This window comes from Drosophila biarmipes, chromosome 2R (assembly GCF_025231255.1).
Source record: "Drosophila biarmipes strain raj3 chromosome 2R, RU_DBia_V1.1, whole genome shotgun sequence".
NCBI classification, from domain to species: Eukaryota; Metazoa; Arthropoda; class Insecta; order Diptera; family Drosophilidae; genus Drosophila; species Drosophila biarmipes.
The window spans coordinates 17,114,295-17,136,352 of record NC_066615.1 but is presented as its reverse complement, the minus strand read 5'-3'; the positions used below and the strand labels follow the sequence as shown (position 1 = coordinate 17,136,352).

The 22,058-nt window shown below is 40.1% G+C and overlaps 3 protein-coding genes across 5 annotated transcripts; 1 reads left to right on the top strand and 2 right to left on the bottom strand.

Annotated features, from left to right (window-relative positions):
• Nucleotides 1-5,452: 5,452 nt before the first annotated feature.
• LOC108036501 (histone acetyltransferase KAT6A) lies at nt 5,453-14,196 on the bottom strand. Of its 3 annotated transcripts, XM_050887387.1 has the most exons (6): nt 13,994-14,196; nt 10,676-10,829; nt 7,236-10,614; nt 7,167-7,196; nt 6,340-6,785; nt 5,453-6,278 (listed from the first exon to the last, which is right to left on the bottom strand). In XM_050887387.1, the coding sequence occupies exons 2-6, from the start codon at nt 10,785-10,787 to the stop codon at nt 5,830-5,832; spliced, it is 4,416 nt and encodes a 1,471-aa protein (XP_050743344.1). In that variant the 5' UTR covers nt 10,788-10,829; nt 13,994-14,196; the 3' UTR covers nt 5,453-5,829. The 3 variants fall into 3 exon arrangements, with proteins under 3 accessions (XP_050743344.1, XP_016968188.1, XP_016968189.1); XM_017112699.3 differs by having other exon boundaries at nt 7,167-10,614; XM_017112700.3 differs by lacking the exon at nt 13,994-14,196 and adding an exon at nt 11,727-11,845 and having other exon boundaries at nt 7,167-10,614.
• Nucleotides 14,197-14,940: 744 nt separating this feature from the next.
• Nucleotides 14,941-21,630, top strand: LOC108036659 (transmembrane protein 223). Its single transcript, XM_050887219.1, has 3 exons — nt 14,941-15,106; nt 20,658-21,211; nt 21,272-21,630. The coding sequence occupies exons 2-3, from the start codon at nt 20,806-20,808 to the stop codon at nt 21,562-21,564; spliced, it is 699 nt and encodes a 232-aa protein (XP_050743176.1). The 5' UTR covers nt 14,941-15,106; nt 20,658-20,805; the 3' UTR covers nt 21,565-21,630.
• Nucleotides 21,574-21,982, bottom strand: LOC108036660 (H/ACA ribonucleoprotein complex subunit 3). Its single transcript, XM_017112942.2, has 2 exons — nt 21,842-21,982; nt 21,574-21,778 (listed from the first exon to the last, which is right to left on the bottom strand). The coding sequence occupies exons 1-2, from the start codon at nt 21,893-21,895 to the stop codon at nt 21,638-21,640; spliced, it is 195 nt and encodes a 64-aa protein (XP_016968431.1). The 5' UTR covers nt 21,896-21,982; the 3' UTR covers nt 21,574-21,637.
• Between the last annotated feature and the right edge of the window lie 76 nt (nt 21,983-22,058).

Here is a 22,058-nt window from a genome sequence, read left to right as displayed (position 1 = left end):
CAGTTCACTTAAAATGGTAATACCCGCGATGAGGGTACACTGAAAGGACAGCCAAAAGCGGAACCGAAGGGGAAAACAACTTTTCCTGGAACGGCCGTGATGAAAATCGAAAACCAAGAAAGGCGAAAAACAGAAATGCTAGGAACCACACACACACACGAAGCTACTTAAGCCCCGACACATCGCACACATTGAAAGGGGGCAGAAGGGGAACCCCCGGTGGCAGCTGCCATGGCAAGCGAGCGAAAGAGATGGCAACCGAGAGCGACAGGGACGGGGCGAAACAAACAGTGGGACACAGAGCTTGTCACTTTATTGAGCTCGATTTCAATGCACTGCCGACTGCCTAGTCGGGCGTATTAGTATGCAAAACTGATAATCAATAGGCGACGGTCGACTCAATGCCCAGCGCTCAGCGGAGATTATGGGCAATTTGCATACGGGCATGTGCCAGTCGAAGATGTCGCCATTCTTCTTCCGAAAAACCCAGTGAATGTGCCCTGCACGCTCCCGCCAAACAAAGGAGCAACTGCAGTCGGTGTCGTTTAATTGCCAACCGACTAACGTGCGACTTTTTTGTTGTCCCCAATTAATATACGCCAAACTGACACTGAAAAGCTTTCACTACAACTTTTCCTGCAGCAGTGGAGTGTTAGATCAAAGTTGTGAAAAGTGGACGAAAGTGGCTAATGTTCTCCCTAATGTTCTCCAGCCTAATTAAAACTGTTAATGTATTAAGAATTACGCATAAGGGGGGTTATTGTTATACATGAAATCACAGAAATCTTAAAACTAAATGTATTACAATTTTTTTAATTAGGGATATTCTTAACTCCTAATTTTTTAAGCTCCTAATTGTTTTTTCCCATATATTTAACACAAAAAAAATCCATTCAAAATAAATTTAAAATACCATCTAATACAAGATATAAATGGAAAACTAAGGTCAATAATATGGAAACCTATAATGGTATTTGATAAATTTAAATTCTCACAGACCAGACCTTAAAACCCCTTTTTCGTAATACCTTCAAAGAAAAAATAAAGATATATTTATTTAACAACAGCTGCAGGAGTACTTCTTATCCAACACATTTCTTAATATTTATGAAATGTTGGCCAGAAATAACATAAATATGAAATGCCATACCTTTTTTCATTGCTACCTTACGACCTTTTCCGTGAAATTTTCAATAACTCTCTCGGGGGATTTTATGGTCGCAATTTGCAATTTATCATCAATTTGATGTGCAAGGGGCCGAACATAAAAGCGGTCCAAATGGTGAATGTAACAAAGGGCAATAAAAACGGATATGGCTGAGCCGGGCGAGCGACTATCCCCCAACCATATCCATAAGCGTAAAGTTTGATTTTCCAATGATTTCTGGTCAGAAGCTTAATGCATTCACCTCAGAATTTTCCGAGTCAGCTGCACCAGCTGCTTCTACACAGAGAAAATAATCGCATCTTTGCCAATTTGTAAATATTTGAAAGAATTTACAATTTACCAACTAATTGCGGTAGAATATTTTATTTTTTTCTAAGTCAGATGCACCTGCTGCAGAGAAAAAATTCGCTATTTTTGATAAACACGCAAATATTTATGGATTAGGATGTCTTATGAGTCACCAACTAAGGGCGATAAAATATTTTATTTAACTTGGTTTGTTGATAAACGTTTTGCATTTCCAATAGACTGGTTATCAAGCCATTTATAATGGGAAATATTAAGGTGTTACAAAAGAAGTATTTCTTATAACAACAGGTTTTTATTACATCTAAAGATAATAAAATTAAATAGAAAATAAATATGATAATAGAACTTTGATATATGGCTGAGCCAATTTTTAAAGTAAAAGACAAAAGAAGAAGATAAAAGGAAACTAATTTTGCAAACTTCAAGATAAAATCAATTATTTTTTTCTCAAAGAACATACAACTTCTTTACCACCTCTAAAATTCTATTACATATTGTATTACTGCTAAGTAGTATTATTTATTAGATAGTTCTTGGCTGAGTAAGAGCAGGAGTACTATTATTTTTTGCAGTGTTTCTGGACTGTATCTTCAGGGGAATAACAGAAACTATAGCATACTTATGGGCCGCTTTGAGAGTTGCCATAAGACGCTTAATAACTGTGAGTAGTGCCAGGGCAGTGGCGGACAGGGGCGGAGGGGGCGTGGCAAGGACATGGACGGCGAATCGAGGGTCCTCCGTCCGATGTATGTACGTGCCAATGGCCGTAGTCGCAGTAATAAACACACGCACAGCCCAGTTAACACAGAAATATGCCCCAAGTGTCAGGGCGGGCAAAACATGCGATGGTGAGTGGGGAAGGGCGGTGGGAACGGCGCGGGGGAAAGCCCAAGGAAATGGGAAATGGATTTTCAGTGGCCTTTTGTTTTTGTTTCTTGTTTTCCTTTCTTTTTTTGTGTTTTATAATTACTCTGATAGAGCTGGTTTGACCTGTATGAATGTGTTGGTTTCTGTGTTATGGTAAGCACACATAACGGTAATTTAATTAACATACATAAACACACACAAAGAGAAATTGTGGCACACAAAGAAAGGTGAAAGGTTTGGGGCAGGGGAAATTCTTTGGGGCACTTACAAATCGCTTTCCCAAACTTTTTGGCTTTTTGAAATCGATACTTAACGCGATTTAAATTTAGACATTTATTACTTCCGAAAGCACTTGATGTTTTTTAATTATTTGGAATAATTTTTATTGATTTGATCAACAAGCGAACACCAACTAAAGCTTTATTTATTGGCTATATTATTCTTAAAATTATAATTTAACTACGCCTTTTTTGCTTTTTGTTTACAGGTTTCTTTCGGGTTTCTTTTTTTGTGTTTATTTATGTATGGTTTGCCGCCGGACGTTGCACGTTTTGCCACCACTTCCGCTTCCTGTGCTCTGCGAGCGAAACCAACCGTCGAGAAACGCGTTCCGCAAGCGAATAAACAAAGGGACTTCCACCGCATTTTCCTCGCAATTCCACGGCCAGTGTTGCCGTGCTGCAAGTCCTGCGCAGTGCGAAGTTGAGAGAGATTTCTTCGGGGGAGAAAGACTTTCTTTGCCGCTCTCTCTCTCCCTCTCTCTTTTTCTTTGAAATGCAACCTGCTGACGGAACATCTGTGTTTTTGTTATTATGCCTTCGTCAGCAGCAACAGCAACAATTGCAGTGGATGCACATACAGGTATTTCAATTACAGTCACCCGTGTCTCGGGGTCACCGAAAATAACTGCCGACTAATTGATAGTCCACAAAGGGTTTACGGTCGATCCTTGATTGGCTTTTAACGCATTTCGGGGCTACAAAGAAATGAAAGCGGTTGCTCTTCGGCTTGCCAATATTATTATTTTTATAAATACTTCAATCCATCTTAGGAATGAGTATTAATTTTGTACAAAATTTATTTAATACATCAATCCATTTTATGTATGTACAATATTTAAGAATAAGTAGTCAGTAAAATTTAATAAGGAAGAAATCAGATACCACTTTCACTCCATCGAAAGAAGTCTAGATTTGATTATTAATTTAAGAATATATATATAATATATTAAACATTTAAGAATAAGTAGTACATTTTTATTAATCTATTTTGAATAAGTAAATAAGGAATAAATCAAAATATTAAATAATATCTTATTTTAATATTAATATTTAAAATGTGTATTTATAAGAAAATGACTCATAATAATACAAGTGTTTGTATTATTAATTATTTTAAAATTCCTCAGTAGGACTATAAAATATTAACACTTCGTATTCTATAAAATGATCTAATTAGTTTTTGCTTATTCGTTTTAAATCTTTAAAGGCTTTTACTTAAATCGGAAGGTGATAAGGATTCTTTCCTGCAAACTGCAAACAAACACACAAAATAAAACTTTATTTTTGTAATGTTATAAAAAACAATTAACACTAAAAATAATGTACATTTCTTATGTTAGTTTTCAAAACCTGAATGTATGAGTAGGACAGCTCAAGTACAGAGCCTTTTTTGCAGAACGATTTGCACACCAATGCAGGCTCGAGAGTATCTGTGTGGACTTTGTGCCTCGTCGACGGCTGCCTAATGTCAAGGTTTTTCGGCTGCTGCTTAAAGTGCAGCTGCAGCGGGAAAAGCAGAACGGCAAAAACAGCCGAAAGAGAACGGCACGTGGCCAACCCACCGAGGGTGGTGGGTCGAAAAGGGGTCGATTATGCCATTACCAGGCCAATCCTGCACCTTGCCCCCGGAACGTACCCCCTTTCACCCGGTCCCATCCCTGCCTGTGCCTCGCATGAATGAGCAAAAATGTCGCGACAAACCCGATTCGAAAGCCAATGTCAAGTGCACGAGGCAGCAAGGATATGCAGGCAAAAGCACTTTACATGCACCATGATACCCCACTGTCAGCCCAACCCCCTTTTCCACGCCCCTGACCACAGTGGTGAACCTATAAATAAATCCTTAAATTAGGTACTTCTGTATAAACTAGTTTTTACTTTTTCAAAATCTCTTTTATAATTTACCTTTTCTAGATAATACTTTATTCCATTCCCTAAGTAATTTGGAAAATAATTTATTAATTTTATACTTAAAAATCTAAAAATAACACAACATTAAAATATCTTTCTTCTGTTAATAAGGTATTTCAAAAAAGGCTGATATTCCATTAAGACAAGGCCGATTGTAACTCAGCAGGAAGCATTAGTACTGGTCGCTCCTGTGACCCCCAACTGGTATGGCCCACTCACGTTAATGGGCGTGTATCTATATTTTATGTGCCATCGATTGCAGTCATTTTTCCTCCTTTTCTACCTATTTTCCCCACACACGAAATGTGTCTCATACAAAACGACCCCCGGCAGGACATAATGCAATACCCCAGGCAGAATCCACTTAAGCACCAATTAGGCTAAATAAACACATAATATTTGCTAATAGCAAACATCAGGCATATTTTGAATTGTTAAATGAAATATACACCTCAGTTTACACAAGCTTTGTAGTTATCTAGCGAATGACAAATGAATGATACATTAGACATGACATTAAAATTTTTGATGGCCCCAAAAGTAAACCAAAATAACTTTTTAAAAAGGTACTAAATTTTTTAATTTATCTAATGTTAGTTAGTTCTAACTTTTTTAACGTCACAGTAAAAACTGTAAGGCTCTTTGAATGACCGAAATGACGAAATATTGGGCGGGCGAAATTAACTGATGTAGGCTTAAAATTGCTCGCGAATTCTTGAGAACCAATTATTGTTTTCTAATAACCGGATCAACTCGCTTAGCTTCACTTGATATTGCTATGTATATATTAAACTCGGTTCAAAGGTTCCCCCAAACAAAAAACAAATACCAAGACAGCCCGCATTGACCAATTATTCAAAGATTGTTTCCACAAAATATCCCTCTCCTACAAGAATTAAAACAAATGTACAATAAATAATTTCCTCATTTGATATTTATTCAATGTTGTATATTATTTCATGTAAGTTTTGAACTTAATTAATAGTGATAAACTAATGTGAATAAAATACAATTGTTTTTTTCGTTACTTACTGACTTTTAGCTATAGAGGAGGACTGGCTGCTCAACGTAATTATGTATTACTTTTATGAACTCCTTCGCGAAATCTCTTTAAAACTTAGAACTAAACTCATAATTCAGGCTAATTTCGAGAAACGAAGTACCAACGCTGTCAAAGTGAATACGTTTAAAAAGCTTGAAATGCGTACATAAATAAATTACATGTGGGTCACTAGGGCTACAATCTACACCTAAGGAAGAGGCCAGGGCAGTGGACATCGCATCCGCATCCGTTTACGACCATGTCTTGGGCACACTGAAGGGTCCGAATCGCTGGTGCTTATCCACGCCCCGTACCGCGAAATAATACCGCTGGTTTTCCTGGAACTGATTCAGCGTGACGGCCATGGGCAGCAGCATTGCGTTGACATCGCCCACATGCCGCCAACTGTCCGTGCTCGGCTCGTGGATCGTCTCCTGATACGCATAGATCTGGTATGTAACACACTCGGCAAACCGTGGGCTCATGTCTTCCAGCGTCCAGGAGATGACAATGCCGGTCTCCAGCAGATTAATCCGGATGACGGGACGCGAGGGAGGCACTTTCCACGCGGGATTGAAGGGCTGGGCAGGAGATGAGGGCAGCGGGGCAGGATGCGAGTACCTTAAACGCGAGGCAGCCGGCGGGGTATTCTCCGAACGAATCTGCATGGTCACGTTTGAGCCCAGAGAACTTCGCTGACCTAGAGGTGTATTTAACAATTAGCAAGGTGAAATCTTTGGAGTGGATTGACTAGAACTAACCTCCTCCATTGTTGTGGACTATTTGACGGGCATTGACGCGTCCCAATTGCATTGGAGACGCTCGCACCACATTGCCACCTCCGCGGCCTCCTCTTGTCGCTGCTGCAGTCTGGGCAGTTCGCTTGACCGCCGCATTGGATGCTTGGCGCAGACGAGCGTTCGCCTCGATTTGTGCCTGGGCAGCCTTTGCCGCAGCCGCCGCCGCTGCATCATCCTCGTCCGTGAGGTCGATGACCGCCTTCTCCTTGGGCTTGGCCGGCGCCAGGCTGGGCTGCTGCTGCTGGCCATAGCCGCCGGATGTCGCTCCTGTGCCGCCGGCAGCTGACATGGGCACCGAGACCGTGGCTCCGGAAAGCGGGGGCTGCATTGGGCGCACTTTCGTTGTGCACTTGGGCACCTGCTTGGTCGGGGTTGTGCCTGTGGTGGAAGCAGGGCAAGGACGAGCTCTAAAATATAAAAAAGGTGGGTTAGAAAAGTTTAAGTAATAGGCTGTTTCTAAAAATAAATTCTAGTGTCTAAAGTGCCATATTTTGAGAGCTACGATGATCACACAGTTCTAAGTTCAAGACGATAAAAATAAACAAAAAGGAAATTAGGTCAATATTACATTCGTACATATGTCATTTGTCATAAACCATAACATTTTATTTGATTTTTTGCAATTCATATACTTTTTAAAGATCCAAGTTGGTACGAACTCAGTTGTTATCAGTTTCGACCGAATTTATAGTATGTTTATGCTTATCAAGAGTACAATCCTTAATCTCTACATAACTCTTGACTTCCCTTTAAAAATAATACTACGATTAAGATTAAGAAGTACTTACGTTTGGTACTGTTGTTGCTGCTGCTGCTGCAGCTGTTGTTGCTGCTGCTGCTGCTGCTGCTGCTGCTGCTGTAGCTGTTGTTGCTGCTGTTTTTGGGAGAAGTAGGAGGGTGCCGAGTTCCGGTTTCGCATGGCGCCCTTGGCTACGGATGCCGCCATGGAGGCAGTGGTTCCGGTGTGCTTGGAGGCGTGCATAGTCCTCTGACCGCTTGGCGGTGAGTTCTGCAGGAGATGAGCAGTGGACTGGCTGTTAGTCTGTGGCACGGGTGGCAGGTTGTTACCAGGTCCCGGTCGCTGGGGCGTGACCTTCTGCAGGCAGCCTCTGCGCACAGGAGGCGCGGTAGCGCCCGCAGTTGCCGGGGACTGGGATGAGTTGGCGGTGGACCGAGCTGGCTGCTGATGGAGATTGGGAATCTGAGTGCCACTTGGGCCCGGACCCGCACCGGATGAGCTGGAGGATGGACCAAAGGCAGGAGGTGGTGGCCTGGAGCGCATGGGCGATCGCATCGGGGAGGTGCTGGCCTTGGGAGGCGTTCCGCTGGGAGGCGCCAACATACTGCCTGCAGCATGTGACTGATCCGGAGCAGCGACCGTGGGCTTCATGGCCTTGAACGGAATGCCCACCTGAAGTCCCACGGCTCGCGTGATCCGCACAGGAGCGGTGTAGTGCGAATTCTTGGCCTCCAGATCCTTGAGCACCCGCTTGTGCACCGTCTCTAGATCGAGGAACTGTTTAGACACCTCGGCGATCTTGCGGCGATACGTGGTCAGCGTGCTCTCGCATTTATCCAGCTGCATACGGATGTCCGCGAAATCACTTTTGACCAGCATGGCCTCGACGACCTTCTGCAGCACCAGCTCCTCCAGGTCATCGCGCGACATGGTGTCGATGCTGCGTCGGAAGGCCTTGAAGAACTCCAGGCGCAGTGGCTTTACATCCTTTTTAATTTCCGGAGCAGGCGAGAGCTCAATTTTGGGTTTCTCAACTTCCTCCTTTTTGGGGGAATCTGCTTTCTTTATTTGCTCCTTGTCGTCCTCTCCTTCCATATCGATTTGTAGCATGCCATCGCAAGAGCTATTCGATTCGGAGTCCTCAGTCTTAGGTTTCTTATTAGGAATTGCATCCTCCCGATCCGGACTGCCGTCCAGGTGATCATGGCTCCGCTTGGAAATATCCTTCTTGTCTTCTTCCGCGCTGCTGGACTTTGTGGCTGTTTCCAGGTCCGCCTCCAGCTCGGGTACTACTTTATCATCCGTACTAAGACGCACCCGTTTTGGTGCCGACTCTTCAGAGTCCTCGGCAGGCCGCAACAGATTGCTGGAGTTACTATTTCCATCCTCCATGGCAGTGGACTTCACCTTGTTGGGCGTTTTCAGTTTCTCAAACTGATCACACGCATTGTCGGAATTGTCCATTTGCAGGTCTTTGTCCTTAACGGATTCTGCCGTGGAATCATTGGGAAGGCCTGAGGCAGTGGATTCTTTCGCGGAACCTTGAACTTCCTTTTCGAGTTTCTTTTCCCGAGGTTGTTCCTCCTCATCCTCGGAAACCAGGACAACTTCGTCATCCCTCGCTTCAGGTTTGTTGGACTGTTCACTCGTTGGCTCTGTGGCAGTTTCAATCTTATTTGACTTATCCAGGGGCTCAAAGAAAATTACTTCATCATCGGACTCCGGCTCTTTGGCTTCCTTCTCGACAGCTGGTTTCTCCTTAGACAAATGCTCATAACTGTCGTCTGTTAGCTTCTCGCATATGCCATTTAGCTTGTGTTCCTTATCTTCTTCTGATATAACCTTTGATGCTTTATTTTCCTCGCTTTCAAGGGTGTCCTTGCCCTTGTCCACCTCCATCAACAAATCGTCTATCGTGGTGTCGTTCATTTCCTGGGTTTGAGTTTGAAACTCCACCTCCATTTGGTCGGACTTTTCTGGATTTTCTTCGCATTCAACTTCCACGGACCCCTCCGTTTTTTTCGCTGGCTTAACCTCCTCCGGCTCTTCTTTTTCCTTCTCCTCTTCGGGTTCTTTTGTTTCCTTGTCCTCTTCCGGCTCAAGTTTTTCCTTTTCCAGCTTTTCTGTTGGCTTTGCCTCTTCCAGCGCTTCTGTTTCCTTCTCCTCTTTTGTCAAGTTCACTTCTTCCGCCTCCCCAGATACCTTTTCAAGGTCCTCTGTTTCTAAAACCACCTCCGAATCTTCAGTTTCCTTGAGCTCTTTCTGTTCTTCCCCTTCTTTGTCCTTTTCGGAATCTTCTGCTTGGTTGTCTTCTTGTTCTTCTGCTTTTTCGGACTCTTCGTGCTCTTTGTCGACTAACATAGACTCTTCGTCCTCTATCAGCACTGACTCTTCTATCTCTTCGGTTACCTTTGTCTCCTCGTCTTCATTTGACATAGACTCCGTGGGTTCATCAATTTCTGGTAACTTGTCTTCCTCTTCGCTAGCTTGAATAGGTTCATCTTGAGCCACCTCCTCGGGCCCTTCTGAGATATTCTCTTTCACAGTCTTCGTGTTCTGTGATAAGGCTTTATTAAGATTAACTTTATCGGTAACTTCTGATTTGTCTACCGATTTCTCGTCCTCCCTTGGTGTTTCACAAACCACACAGTCGCCCGACGAGTCTAAATCTATAATGTCCACTTTTGGTTCTTCTGGTTTATCAACTTTCTCGTTTTTAAGAACATCATCATCATCGGACGAAATCTCATCGAGATCGTTGGAATCTGGTTTATTATTGGTGTTCAGATTTTTGCTTTGCTTGGCTTTCTGGGACTCCTGTCGAGCGACGATATCAAACTCATCGGAACTGGAAATGCTGTCTAGGGCATCCATAAACACATCATCCGTGGATGTGTTTAGCTTTTCCGGGACCTTTTCAATGTTATCCACATCATGTGGTCTGTCTTCTTCTTTTTCTTCCGATTCTTTCTTTTCTTCTGTTACTTTCTCAATATTCTCTTCGACCGGCTCATTCAAATCATCGATTTCCTCTGTGGTTTCCTCAGCTGGGGCGGATTCTTCGTTGTGTTCGATGTCCTCCCCAGCAGCTTTCTCCTCAGTCTCAATTTCGGAATCCAACTCCACGCGCGCTTCGTTTTCTTTTGATTCCGATACCTCTCTTTCTTCTTCTTTTTCTTCTATTTCTAATTCTCTTTGCAAAGCCTGCTCTTCGTCCGTCTCATCAGCTGGTTTCTCCTTTGTGGACGCAGAGTCGCATTCCTCATTCTTATCGAGTGTCTCTAAATCATCGGAATTCCTGGGACTACAGTCCACAATGGAGCTAATCTTGTCCAGCAGAGCGTCCAAATCGCTGCCGGCATTGCGTTCCTGTTCCGATTCACTAATCGGTTTGTCCGCCTCCCTGATGTCCTTACTGTGGGAGGTTTCGACCCCATTGGTCAGCTCACATAGGTCATCTTCATCGGCGGACGTTCGGCTCGATTCGTTGACAATTGCTGTAATAAAAAGATCAATATACCCAAATCTAAGATAATTATTACATTGATTTGCACTTACCAGGTGTGGGGAGAGGTTCAACTTCACTGCCGAGGTCTGAGGAAAGAGTTCGCATTAAAGCGCCCTCTGTGGAGAGTTCCTTCAGCTCCATGTTCTGGCTTACTTCCATCATTTTAATTTTTTTTTTTCAAACTATTCCGAAACCATTGAAATGCTGAAAGAAAATTGAAAAACATTTTAGTATTTGACGGATTGTGGCAACTCTGGCAGTGACATGGCAACCCTGTTAAAGACAATGAACTCCGCGGGAGCTACCGCGCTACCAAAGCACCATCCCCTTCACTGCTGTTTAAGAAATTAGCAGTCTGGTTTTAGGACTGACAAAAATAAAGAATTAAAAAAAATAAAATTGTAGTACCACCATGCTCCGAAACAAAAAAAAATTGTCTGAAATGCGCGAAAGCTTTAAAAGGAAAGCTCTCCGAAAGCTTCGGTCAGAATTTTATATTCTACAAGTTATAAAATAATAACTTGGGAATTATACTCCTTAAGCGGGTCTTAAGCGAATGAATATTTTCAAATTCCACTGCGACGTAAGACCCAATCCTCTATCTCGAATTCATTCAAACCGACTCCCTAACACTAAGATAAGCGAAGCCCGTAACCCGGGATTATCATATGATGGTTATGTCAGATAGTAGTACGATCCAAAAAAAAACCAGAAACAATTCTCAAGACCAACAGCTTTTTTTCTTTCTTTTTTCGGATTCGATTCGGTGTGTATCTACCTATAGACTAACCATGCGTTGTTATTGTTGTTGTTGTTGGTTGTCCCAAGCGCTCGTCGCTTTCCGAACGCAACAATAACAACACGACTGCAGCGAAAAGACATAAGCGAGCGACGATAAATATTCGTGCAAAGGGAAAAATGCGTGACGAAATGTGCAGAAAAGGTTCAGGGGAAATGACCAAGTGTTACAAAACGACACATTACTTTCCTTTACATTAAACATTTTTCGGTACTAAAAGTGAGGTTATGTTGAGTTAATTACGTTTTTTGGCCTATAGATACGTGCAAATATAATAAAAATTATAATCGAAGGTGACTTACAAGCTTAGACGTCTTGGGGATCGATTTTCTACTTATTTCAATTCGGCTACACTTGGAGAAATCAAAATGACTTGAACTTCACGCCGCGTTCCAAGCAAAAATGAACGAGGTGAACGCCAAACCAGCTGACGTCGAACGATAAAGAGAGCGAAAGAGCAAACAGCTGAGAGCGGTAAAAGCGAGAGGGGCGTATGGGAAAGTGGCAGGGAGATAGCCGGCAGGAGGGCGTGGCTCGGGATGATTTGATAAGATTCAAATTCTAATTCTACCCGAGGTCCAAGGAAATCACTTTCCCCATCATTGACTTTGCCCTTTCCCAACAACTAGGGCAAAGTAATAGCAGCAAGTGGTCCAATTCTCTTTGGCAAGTTGGCAGTTCTCTTTGGTATGGTAGTACATAAATTAATAAAAAATAAGATAAAGGAAAAAAAAAAACAAACGGGGGATGATATAGAAATCAACCTTAAGCAAGAGGGATCTTCATTGAACTAGACAATGTTTGATAACAACGCAAAAAGCCAAACGTGTAATAATAACGCAAATAGAACGCGTTTTGTTGCTTGCGGGAGGGTGAGATGCGGACGCAGTCCGTTAGAGCGAGACGACTGTATGGACTTTACTTAATGAAAGGAGAATATTTTAAGTAAAGATGATTAAAAATTAACGGGTTTTAGTCAATCTAAGGCCTTAAAAAAGATTTACTATACGCATTATTAAAAAAACAAAACAAAAACATCGTATTTGTATATATACATACATATGTAAGAAGGCAGAAGCTGGAATGAATAAAAAAAATAAAAAAATAATAAAAATACACCTTGCCGAAAAAAACCTTCCAAACTTTCAGAACTTAGAATCTAGGGTCCGTCCGTCTGGACTTTCCGAGAGATGCACTTAGGACCTTGGCAGGATACCGGTTTCGCGTAGAGTTGCGGAGCGAGCGGGACGGACAGAGGGGGCGGAGAGCAACTGCGAGAGAGAGCAGGAGGCCAAACATATATACACGTGGCTATATATATTGTCTGTATGTAGGAATTGAATAAAGTTCGCGTAGCGCCGAATACCACACGACAAAGATACAGCAGCAGGGCAAAAAGCAACAACTACAGCAGAAAGCAAACGAAAATTGAGGCGTCGTTAGGCTATATCTGCTGGTTGAAAGCCAAGCCCGGGAAAGGAGCTCTATTCGGGGAGTGGTCCTACGAGCTAGGCTTACAGTATCAGAGGATTACGACTTGATCCGATGAAAATTTTTTTTAAGATTCCATACCCCAGGCATGCCTACGCACATACAAACAAATGTAAATAAAGATAAATGCACCTTTTGTTTCTTTTGCAACAAAAAGTAACCAATTGATTTATCATCTCAAGAGTCAATTTTTTTTATTTTAATACTTATATTTGAACCTGCATTGGACGCTATGTCTATTATAGCCGTCTCTCTCACACTCACTCACACAGTACGCCCGCTTTAGCAACGGTGTGCTGTGTGAGTTTGTATGTATACCTAAATGTGCTTGTGTGCGGTTTTGCAACGCGCTCACATTCTTTTTAGGTTACGTATCGATTTTGGTGCCGAGTGAGGTTAGGTCGAAAAACATCCAAGTTTTTCCATATATTACGAAACCAAGGACATTTTTGGAATCCCCTCAGCGCCCTCTACAGTTTTGTGATATTAGCTTTTCCATAGAGGCACATCCCCGAAAAAACTAAAACCAGCAAGCTGCAAGCGAAAGCAAAGGCAAAACGGGGCAACGTTTTTATTCACCTATTGTACAATTTTATGTTTTCAGGGTTGTCAGGTTTGCATTATGACTGAGCTATATCTTATGTTAAACGCATTGCATCCTAGTTGGTACAACTAAAATGCAATTAAATGCAAAGTTGTGACCTTGCTGCCGAGCAGGGTTGCCACCGGCGGGTTATGTTTTTGGCTTGCTATAGCAATGCGGTCGATTGTCACGTGGATATATCAATCATTTAGTCGACAATTCGGCAATGTCATGAGCCCAGATATAGATCAGATTTCAACTAAGTTATACGAATTGCAACCACCTGACAACCCTGAAAACACAAATGTCTTGAAAGACCCGAACCATATCTGACGTATGGTACCCAGCCCAAATAAAAAAAATCTTCAAAATCCTTAAAATTAAACCCAGTTACGAGGTAAACATTCATTTTGATAGTTAAGGAACAATTATAGTACACTGTGTTTTGTATAGATTAAAAACAAAACAAATTAATGGAAAAAAATTTGCACTTACCTTCCTACGACCCGATAAACTCGTTTATTAACTGATATAGTCACGAAAAATATTCGAATATGACATAACCGACGTCTACAACTGTCAATCGTCAATGATTTGAATGAATTTAACAGCTTTTTGGTGATTTGTTTACAATTTGCAGGCAATTCCGCTTCCGATGCCCTTAAACGATGAAGAATGAAACACAGACTAAAATCAGACAACAACAAAAGGTGCCGAAAAGAACCAGTCCAGGTCACAACTGGTTCCGGGGAGTAGCGCTCAGACTATCACAAGCGGCATGTGGAATAGAGGTGGGTGCGTGACCGCGATTGTATATCTAATCCACGGCTTTTATACTTGAGCAGATATTTTTATTTGGTTTTAATTATATTAATTATCTAACATAATTTACTTGTCAATAAATATTTAAACCAGACCACAAAAGAAAAAATTGTAAGAAAGCATAGATTTATTCAGAAAGCATTTTTTAAGATAAAAGCTTTTATATTTTGTATATGTATATATACCTAAAAGGCAAGCTTATTGATATTTTGTATTTTATAAAAATAGAAAACCAAAACAAAGTAATCGGGAGACACGTGCCCGTCACTAATTTGGAACCAACAAAATCATCTGTAGCATCTAGGGCTGCAAAACTGAACTTATGTTTCCCGGGAGCAGAACCAGTAGCTATTAAAAGGAACTACAATCTGATCTCGCCTTAAATTTAAACTGCGTTTGATCGGAAAACTTGTTAGATTTCGTTGTTAGAAGAAAAAAGAATACAAAAACTTTAATGATTACAAAAAAAATCCAAAATATTTTAAGACATTGCTAGAATTGTTGGATCTAGTGAAGTGAACCAGCAATAGCCATCCCTGAACACCCCAATCAGTGCCAGTTCCGACTCCGGAACTTGTGAACCCACGGCCAAAGAACCAAAATATAAACATCTGTATCTTTCGCGTGCTGACTGTTGCATGCAACGGAGGTGTTTGAGCAGTGTGTGATACCGATTTTTACTTATTCTGTTTTTTTTCAAAACAAAAATATAACGTAATATATACGTTTAATACCTTTTATAAATATTTGTCTGTTGTTATTGGTTAAATAAACAATCAATTACGGGTAAAGTTACTCCAAGAAAAATGGCCTCCTCCGAGGCCAAGGGTAAAAACCCTTATTCGGAGCTGAGCAACGTTAAAAGGCCGAAATTATCGCCCTTAAATAAAAAGAAAAAACCTACGGATAACAATTTAGTAGAATCGGAAAGCGAAGAAGTTGTGATGAAAGAAGTCATTGACCCTGTAAGTCATCCGAGTCCAACCAGCCAAGTAAGTGGTAAAGCTATAACGGATCCTGCTAGCAAAGAAGAGAAGAGAGAAAGTGGAAATTTGGAAAACAACGGATACTCGTACAGCAGCGCTCACAAGGGACCCTTTGTGGTCTACATAGACAAAATTGGTGAAACCAATGGCGAAAACCGACCTAGAAGAGTTCCTATAAATCCTCTTGAACTAAATGCTGTCCTGCTAAAATTAAATATTAAAGATATAATTTCAGTAAATAAGATTGGTTATGGGCGCTGCAAGGCTGAGTGCAAGTCAGCAACGGCAGCTAATAGCATCCTGTCCTCAAATCTTAAAAGTAATGGTTACGAACCTAAAATTCTTAAGCATTTCATTTTTAAAATGGGTATTATTTTTAATATTCCGACAAAATTTTCCGACTCTGAACTTAAGGAGTACATTTCTTCTCCAGTACCTATTCAAGAAATAATTCGTGTGAAGACTAAGGACCGAGACAATAAAGATATTTTTATTAACACTCCTAGGGTTAAGATTCTTTTTAAAGGTACTCAAATTCCCAACGAGATTGTCTTCCTGTACACCAAAATTAATGTTAGTCCATATGTTCCTTTTAGTCAATGTTTTCGTTGTTTTAGATTTAATCACTTTGCTCAGCATTGTAAACAAACTGAACAAAAATGCAGTAAATGTTCTCTTTCGCATTCAAGAGAACAACAATGTAATCAACTCGTTTGTGCCAACTGCAAACAAAATCACCCAGCCACCTCTCTTGAGTGCCCTGCTCGTAAGAGAGCGTACGCTATCCAGAAATGTATGACTATTGAGAATTTATCACGAAATGAAACGAAGATTAGGTACCCCTCTCTCTTCCAAATTTTAGATGAAGTCGACACCAACGACTTAACCCACTTCCCCCAGCCAACATGGCAAAGAAAATCTGCCAATCCAGTGTTACAAAATAATACCAAAATAGCTACCCAACAAATATTTGCACAAAACCCTTTTAATAAGGTTGTTAAGAACTCTCTTAACAAGAAAAACGAAGATAAAAATTCACGCGACACTATGATCAGCTGGAAAGCTGCTCTTTATGAACATGAGTACACTCCAAACGAAAAGTTTTCTCTCATTCATTCTAATCCACCTAGTTCCTCACCCTCTAGTCAACCTTTTTTAGACAATCCAGCTCTTGAAGCTGCGGAGAATAGCTTAAATCAATTAGCTTCTGAAATATCCTCATTTCTAGTCAACGAAACAACCAATTTAGTACCTGAATCAAGAAACTTTTTAGAGAATTTAAGAAACAGAATAGCACTTACAAACTCAAAAATTGATTTGTTCAAAATTAATCAACTTGTTTAATTTTGAATAATAACTTTTTTATTTATTTATTTATCTATTTACTTATTTTTCTGATTTTTTTTTTTTTTTTTTTTTTTTTTCTGTTAAATTAATTGTTTTTTATTTATTCGTTTTTCTTTTCTCTTTCATTTGTCTATCTGTTTTCATTTGAAAATAAAACATAAAGTTATATTATTTAAATGACAATAAAAATCCTACAGTATAATATTCAGAGCTTAACTGCTAATAATAACAAACAATTACTAGAATTATTCTTAGTAAACAATAACATAGACATAGCAATTTTATCAGAGATATGGATTTCCAATAATTCCATGTGTAGCTTGGCAAATTATAATTTTGTATGTAAGCCGCGTAACGATGGTTATGGAGGCGTTGGAATTTACTTAAAAAAACACATACGCTTTAAACAAATCAACTGTGATATTAGCTTAGAAGTCATTGGTATCCGTACAATTAACCTAAGAAATAATATTAATATTTTCAGTGTCTATGCTGCTCCCAGCACAGACATTAATTCTTTTCAACAAGGCTGCGATGATCTATTTACTATTGCTGCTCAATCGAGTGGTCTAACTGTCATAGGTGGTGACTTCAATGCCAAATCCAGCATTTGGGGTAATAATACTCAAGATGTCAGAGGCGGTATTTTAGAAAATTCCCTCTTACACTCCGGTTTCTTTTGCCTTAACAACGGCTCTCCAACTTACTCCCATAACCCATCCTATACTTCAACACTCGATCTCACTTTCATTAATAGTAGCAATCTTTGTTCTAACTGGTCCTCAATAAATTCTAAAATATCAAATAGCAATCATTTCCCAATCTTAATTGAAATAGACCAAATTTCTGCTTCGACTAATATTATTAAATTTAACCATAATAAAATAATCAAAGACTTTTCCAAAATTCAAATTACAACGTTAGATAGCATTTCCAACTTATCCCAAACAATACACTGTAATAATTCAATTAAAATAAATACAAACAATAGATATGTTCCAAAAAAGTATTGGGACGAGGTATGTGAAAAATTGTTTAGATTAAGAAACGCGTGCAGACAAAAATATTTTAAATCCAAACTACAATCTGATGCTATTGCCTATATTAACAGTAATAAAAAACTTAACAACTATTATTATAAAATGAGAAAAGAAAACCTCAATAAGCTAGCAGAAGACATTTCTAACCCCTCTTCTCTGAAAGATATGTGGAACAAAATCAAAAATCTTAAACTTTTTAAACAAATTAAACCGTCAAACAGTGCAATATCTGACTCAGAACATAGAGATTTTCTCAATCAAATAGCCACAGCTCCCAACACTGCGATGTGTCCTGACGTATCTTTTTCTCCTGATCTGCTTTATAGATATACCAACTCTAATTTCTCAGCGCGTGAACTTCTTGACTTCCTTAACTCTCGTAACCCAGACTCGGCTAAGGGTCTTGACAACATTTCATACAGAATGCTTCTATCTCTACCCTTAAGTCAAATAGAAAAACTGGTATCCCTGCTAAACATTACTTTAGACAATGGGTTTATTCCAGATCAGTGGCGGAAAATAAGGGTTATACCTGTTCCCAAAAAAAATCTAGACTCTTCAATTATTACCAACAACAGACCTATCTGCCTTCTAAGTGTGACTTTTAAGTGCTTAGAAGGTTTGATTAAATTGCGGATGGAAGAGTACATTAATAAAAATAAAATTCTGCCACCAAGATCCTATGCGTTCAGAAAAAACCATTCTACTGCCCAATGCATCAACGATGTAATAAATAACATAGCCAACCTAAAAGCTCGTGGTTTCCACGTTACCGCAGCGGTTTTAGACTTAAGTAAAGCCTTTGATGCCGTCAATATCCCTATTCTGGGTAGCAAATTAGTTAGTTTGGGTTTCGACCACAATCATATTTATTTCATTATAAACTTCCTTAGTAAAAGAGTTCTCACTATGGGTACTGCAGAGATAACTGTAAACAAAGGAGTTAGTCAAGGTAGTTGTCTGAGTCCAATCCTCTTTAATTTATATACAGCTGAGCTTCACAGCTTAAGTAATGACCATGACAGTATTCTGTTCCAGTACGCTGACGACTTCTTTCTAGTCTGTTATGACAAAGTCTTTTCGATGGCTGAAGAGAAATTAGAACAAAAAGTAAATAGGTTTATGGAACTGTGCAATATTAATAATCTTACTTTTAATCCAGACAAATCAGCCACCATTCATTTTAATCTAAGAAAAAAACCTTTAAGTATCTTGTGCAATAATATTATTTTAAAAAATGTAAATAGTATAAATTATTTAGGTAGAGTCATAAGTTCAAACAACTCGTCTGTTCAGCATGTAAATAAAACGATCTCTAAATCGAATCAAACGAATATGTTTATTCAAATGCTCAGTGGTTGCCGCTTCGGAGTACATCCAAGCAAGTCACTACTCTTTTATAAAGCATTTATTAGAACTAGATATGAATACGCCTGCTCCTCTTTTTCAAACATATCAAAATCAGTACAAAACAATATAAATAAGCATGCTAATTTCCACCTTAGAAAGGCCTTAGGACTTATTAAATCGACTCCAATTAATATTATTTATAATCTTGCAGCTGAACTTCCTCCAGCTTATAGGATTAAATTCGCTACAGCGAAGGAGTTGGCCAAAACGTTCGCTCATGGACTACCATCTGCGTCGCTTCTGTCAAACTCCTTTGTAGCCAAAAATACTAGTTACAGTAGAATTTATGCTGAATTTAAAAATATCCTGGATAGTATTGCTCCTATTTGTCCTTACTCTCTGTCCACACGCAAGATTTCAGTTGACACAAATTTCTTTAAAGGTACTTGTACAAATAAAAAAATGGCAAACGAGACTATAATTCTCTCTTTATTTAAAGAAAAAATAAGAAGTTTAACCTCAAAAAATATGGAAATCATCTTCACGGATGGTTCTGTGTCGGAAAATTTTACAGGAGGTGCCTTTGTCCACTTAAATTCCAATTCGATAAAAAGTTTCTACACCGACAAAAAACTATCGTCGCTGACTGCTGAACTCACAGCCCTAGAAAAAGCCATTGACTTCGGTATTTCAAAAAAGTTCTCCAAAATAGCAATTTTAACTGACAGTCTTGGTGCCATCCAGACAATAAAGAACACGAACTCCAAAAACTGCATCTCTCAATGCATTCTGAAAAAAGTCATAAACAACCCAACCCTGCTATCCATAGAATTTCACCACATTCCAAGCCATTCCAATATTTGGGAAAACGATCTCGCAGATACAGCGGCTAAAAATGCTAAAATTAACGGCTCTTTCGCACCCGTCAGATGGACCCTTAAGGACGCAATCAATCATATGTTCGCGCAAATAAAACAAGACTGGGAGCGTGAATACAGTCTGTTCTCATTAGAGCGTAACAAGGGTTACTCTCTCCTCTCACCATATACCACTTCCAAGCCTTGGTTTAAAAACAAAGAACACCTATTCAACCGTATAGAAACGAAGACTCTAAACAGAATCTTAAGCGGACATGCTTTTGACAAATACACACTTTCCAAAATGAAAGTCTACGATAACGCCCTATGCGATTCGTGTAACGTTAATGAAGACATTTCGCATATTTTGTTAAATTGCTCAAAATATACACCAACAAGACAAAATTATCCAACACTACTTAAATATAACGATATCTATCGTTTACTTGGAAATGAACCAATTGAAAATTGGACATCGATTACCAGTTTCATTCGAGCTGCTAATATTAATATCTAATACAACACACTCCACACTGCTCATTTAACACACTATAACACCATCCACGCTTATACCAACTCACAAAATCTCAAAATTAAAATTTCTCACACATATTGATAACATTTTCATCGCTTATCGTTCATCGTCATCGCTCATCGTTCATTGTCATCATAACATCACCAGAAACTACTGCACGATATTTACATAGCTGTCCATTAAATTTTGTTTTTCTTGAAATTTAATTTCATACATTGGCAGTGGCGTTAACCCGTTCCAACGGGGCGGCCAAATAATTCTTCCCTCTTCACGGAAGGAAGTAACTTAATATTTAAAAAAAAAAATAAACATCTGTAGATTGTAGGTTAAATTGTTTTATAATAACAAATGCAGAAAGTTTTCAATTAAGATGAGCAACCTGCTAAATTTCGCTCTGCGCCAGAGCGTCAATTCCGTAAAGCGGCTTAGTCTTCAGAGTTTCAGGCTGACAGTGCCGGCTATTGTTACCAAGACGCCGGTTGGTTCCGCGATGAAGAGGTTCTCCTCCCAAACTACCGCCCCCTTCGATGTGAGCACCACCGTACCCAAGGATATAATACTCTTCAAGTATGAGAACCCGCGATTCTACACGATGCTGAACTTTTTCGGGATCTGCCAGTTTGTTTTCTGGACCTATCTCTCACATTTCGCCTTTACGACGCTCAAAGATGCCCCGGTGGTGGAGAAACCAGGGGAGGATCTAAAGTGGTTCCAACGCATAAATCTGGGGGATAATAAGTACAGAAACGGCATCACAGCCTGCAGTTTCCTGATAGGTAAGCCGGCATAAGCTTTGATATCTCTAAAACCCACCTAAACCTTGGCAAACCCTATAGGATATGGAATTCTGTTTGCTGTCTGGATGTTTACCCTGCGCTCGGTGCGTTTTCTCATCTTGAGGAAGGGAGGCCAGAGCGTTTCCTTTGTGACCTACGGACCTTTTAACCGGAATCGTATTATGACAGTGCCTTTGAAGTGCATATCCGCCGAGGAGTCCCGAAACATGGCCCGGGTGCAGCTACCCATCAAGGTCAAGGGCAAGACACTGTACTACGTTTTGGATATGCGCGGCGAGTTCCGGAATCCCCAATTGTTCGACTATACGGCGGGTTTGAAGCGCCGCATTTAAACGCCTTAGTTATGTTATTTTGTAACTTATTATTTGTAAATAAAGATGTACACTAATTAAAATAAACTTCGGCTTAGTAGATGGGCTCTGGCTTCTGGGTGAGGAGCAGGCCAAAGCGCTTCTTGATGGTGATCCTCTGGCGGGAGTACTTGTCCTCCGGCGAAAAGCGTGCTGGGTGAGCAGACAGAGTGGGACGACCATCCTCAGTGCGTTTCTGGGAAATCAACAAGTTACGAGGTCAGTGGGTGACAAAATATAAGGATTATTGGGAGTTTACCTTCAGGGTGTAGACGCGGTCTCCGTTCTCGTTAATTGTGTACATCAGATACATTTTAAGTGGGTTTCTTAAGACTTTTCCTGACTTTAAAAGAAGTGGTAAATAAAACACGTGTGGCGTGCGTTGAGTGTGTGACCGTATTGTCCCAAGCACACCCTAAATATTGCAGACAAAAATATCCATGGAAACATAGCGGCTTCACAAACCTTGGTATGAA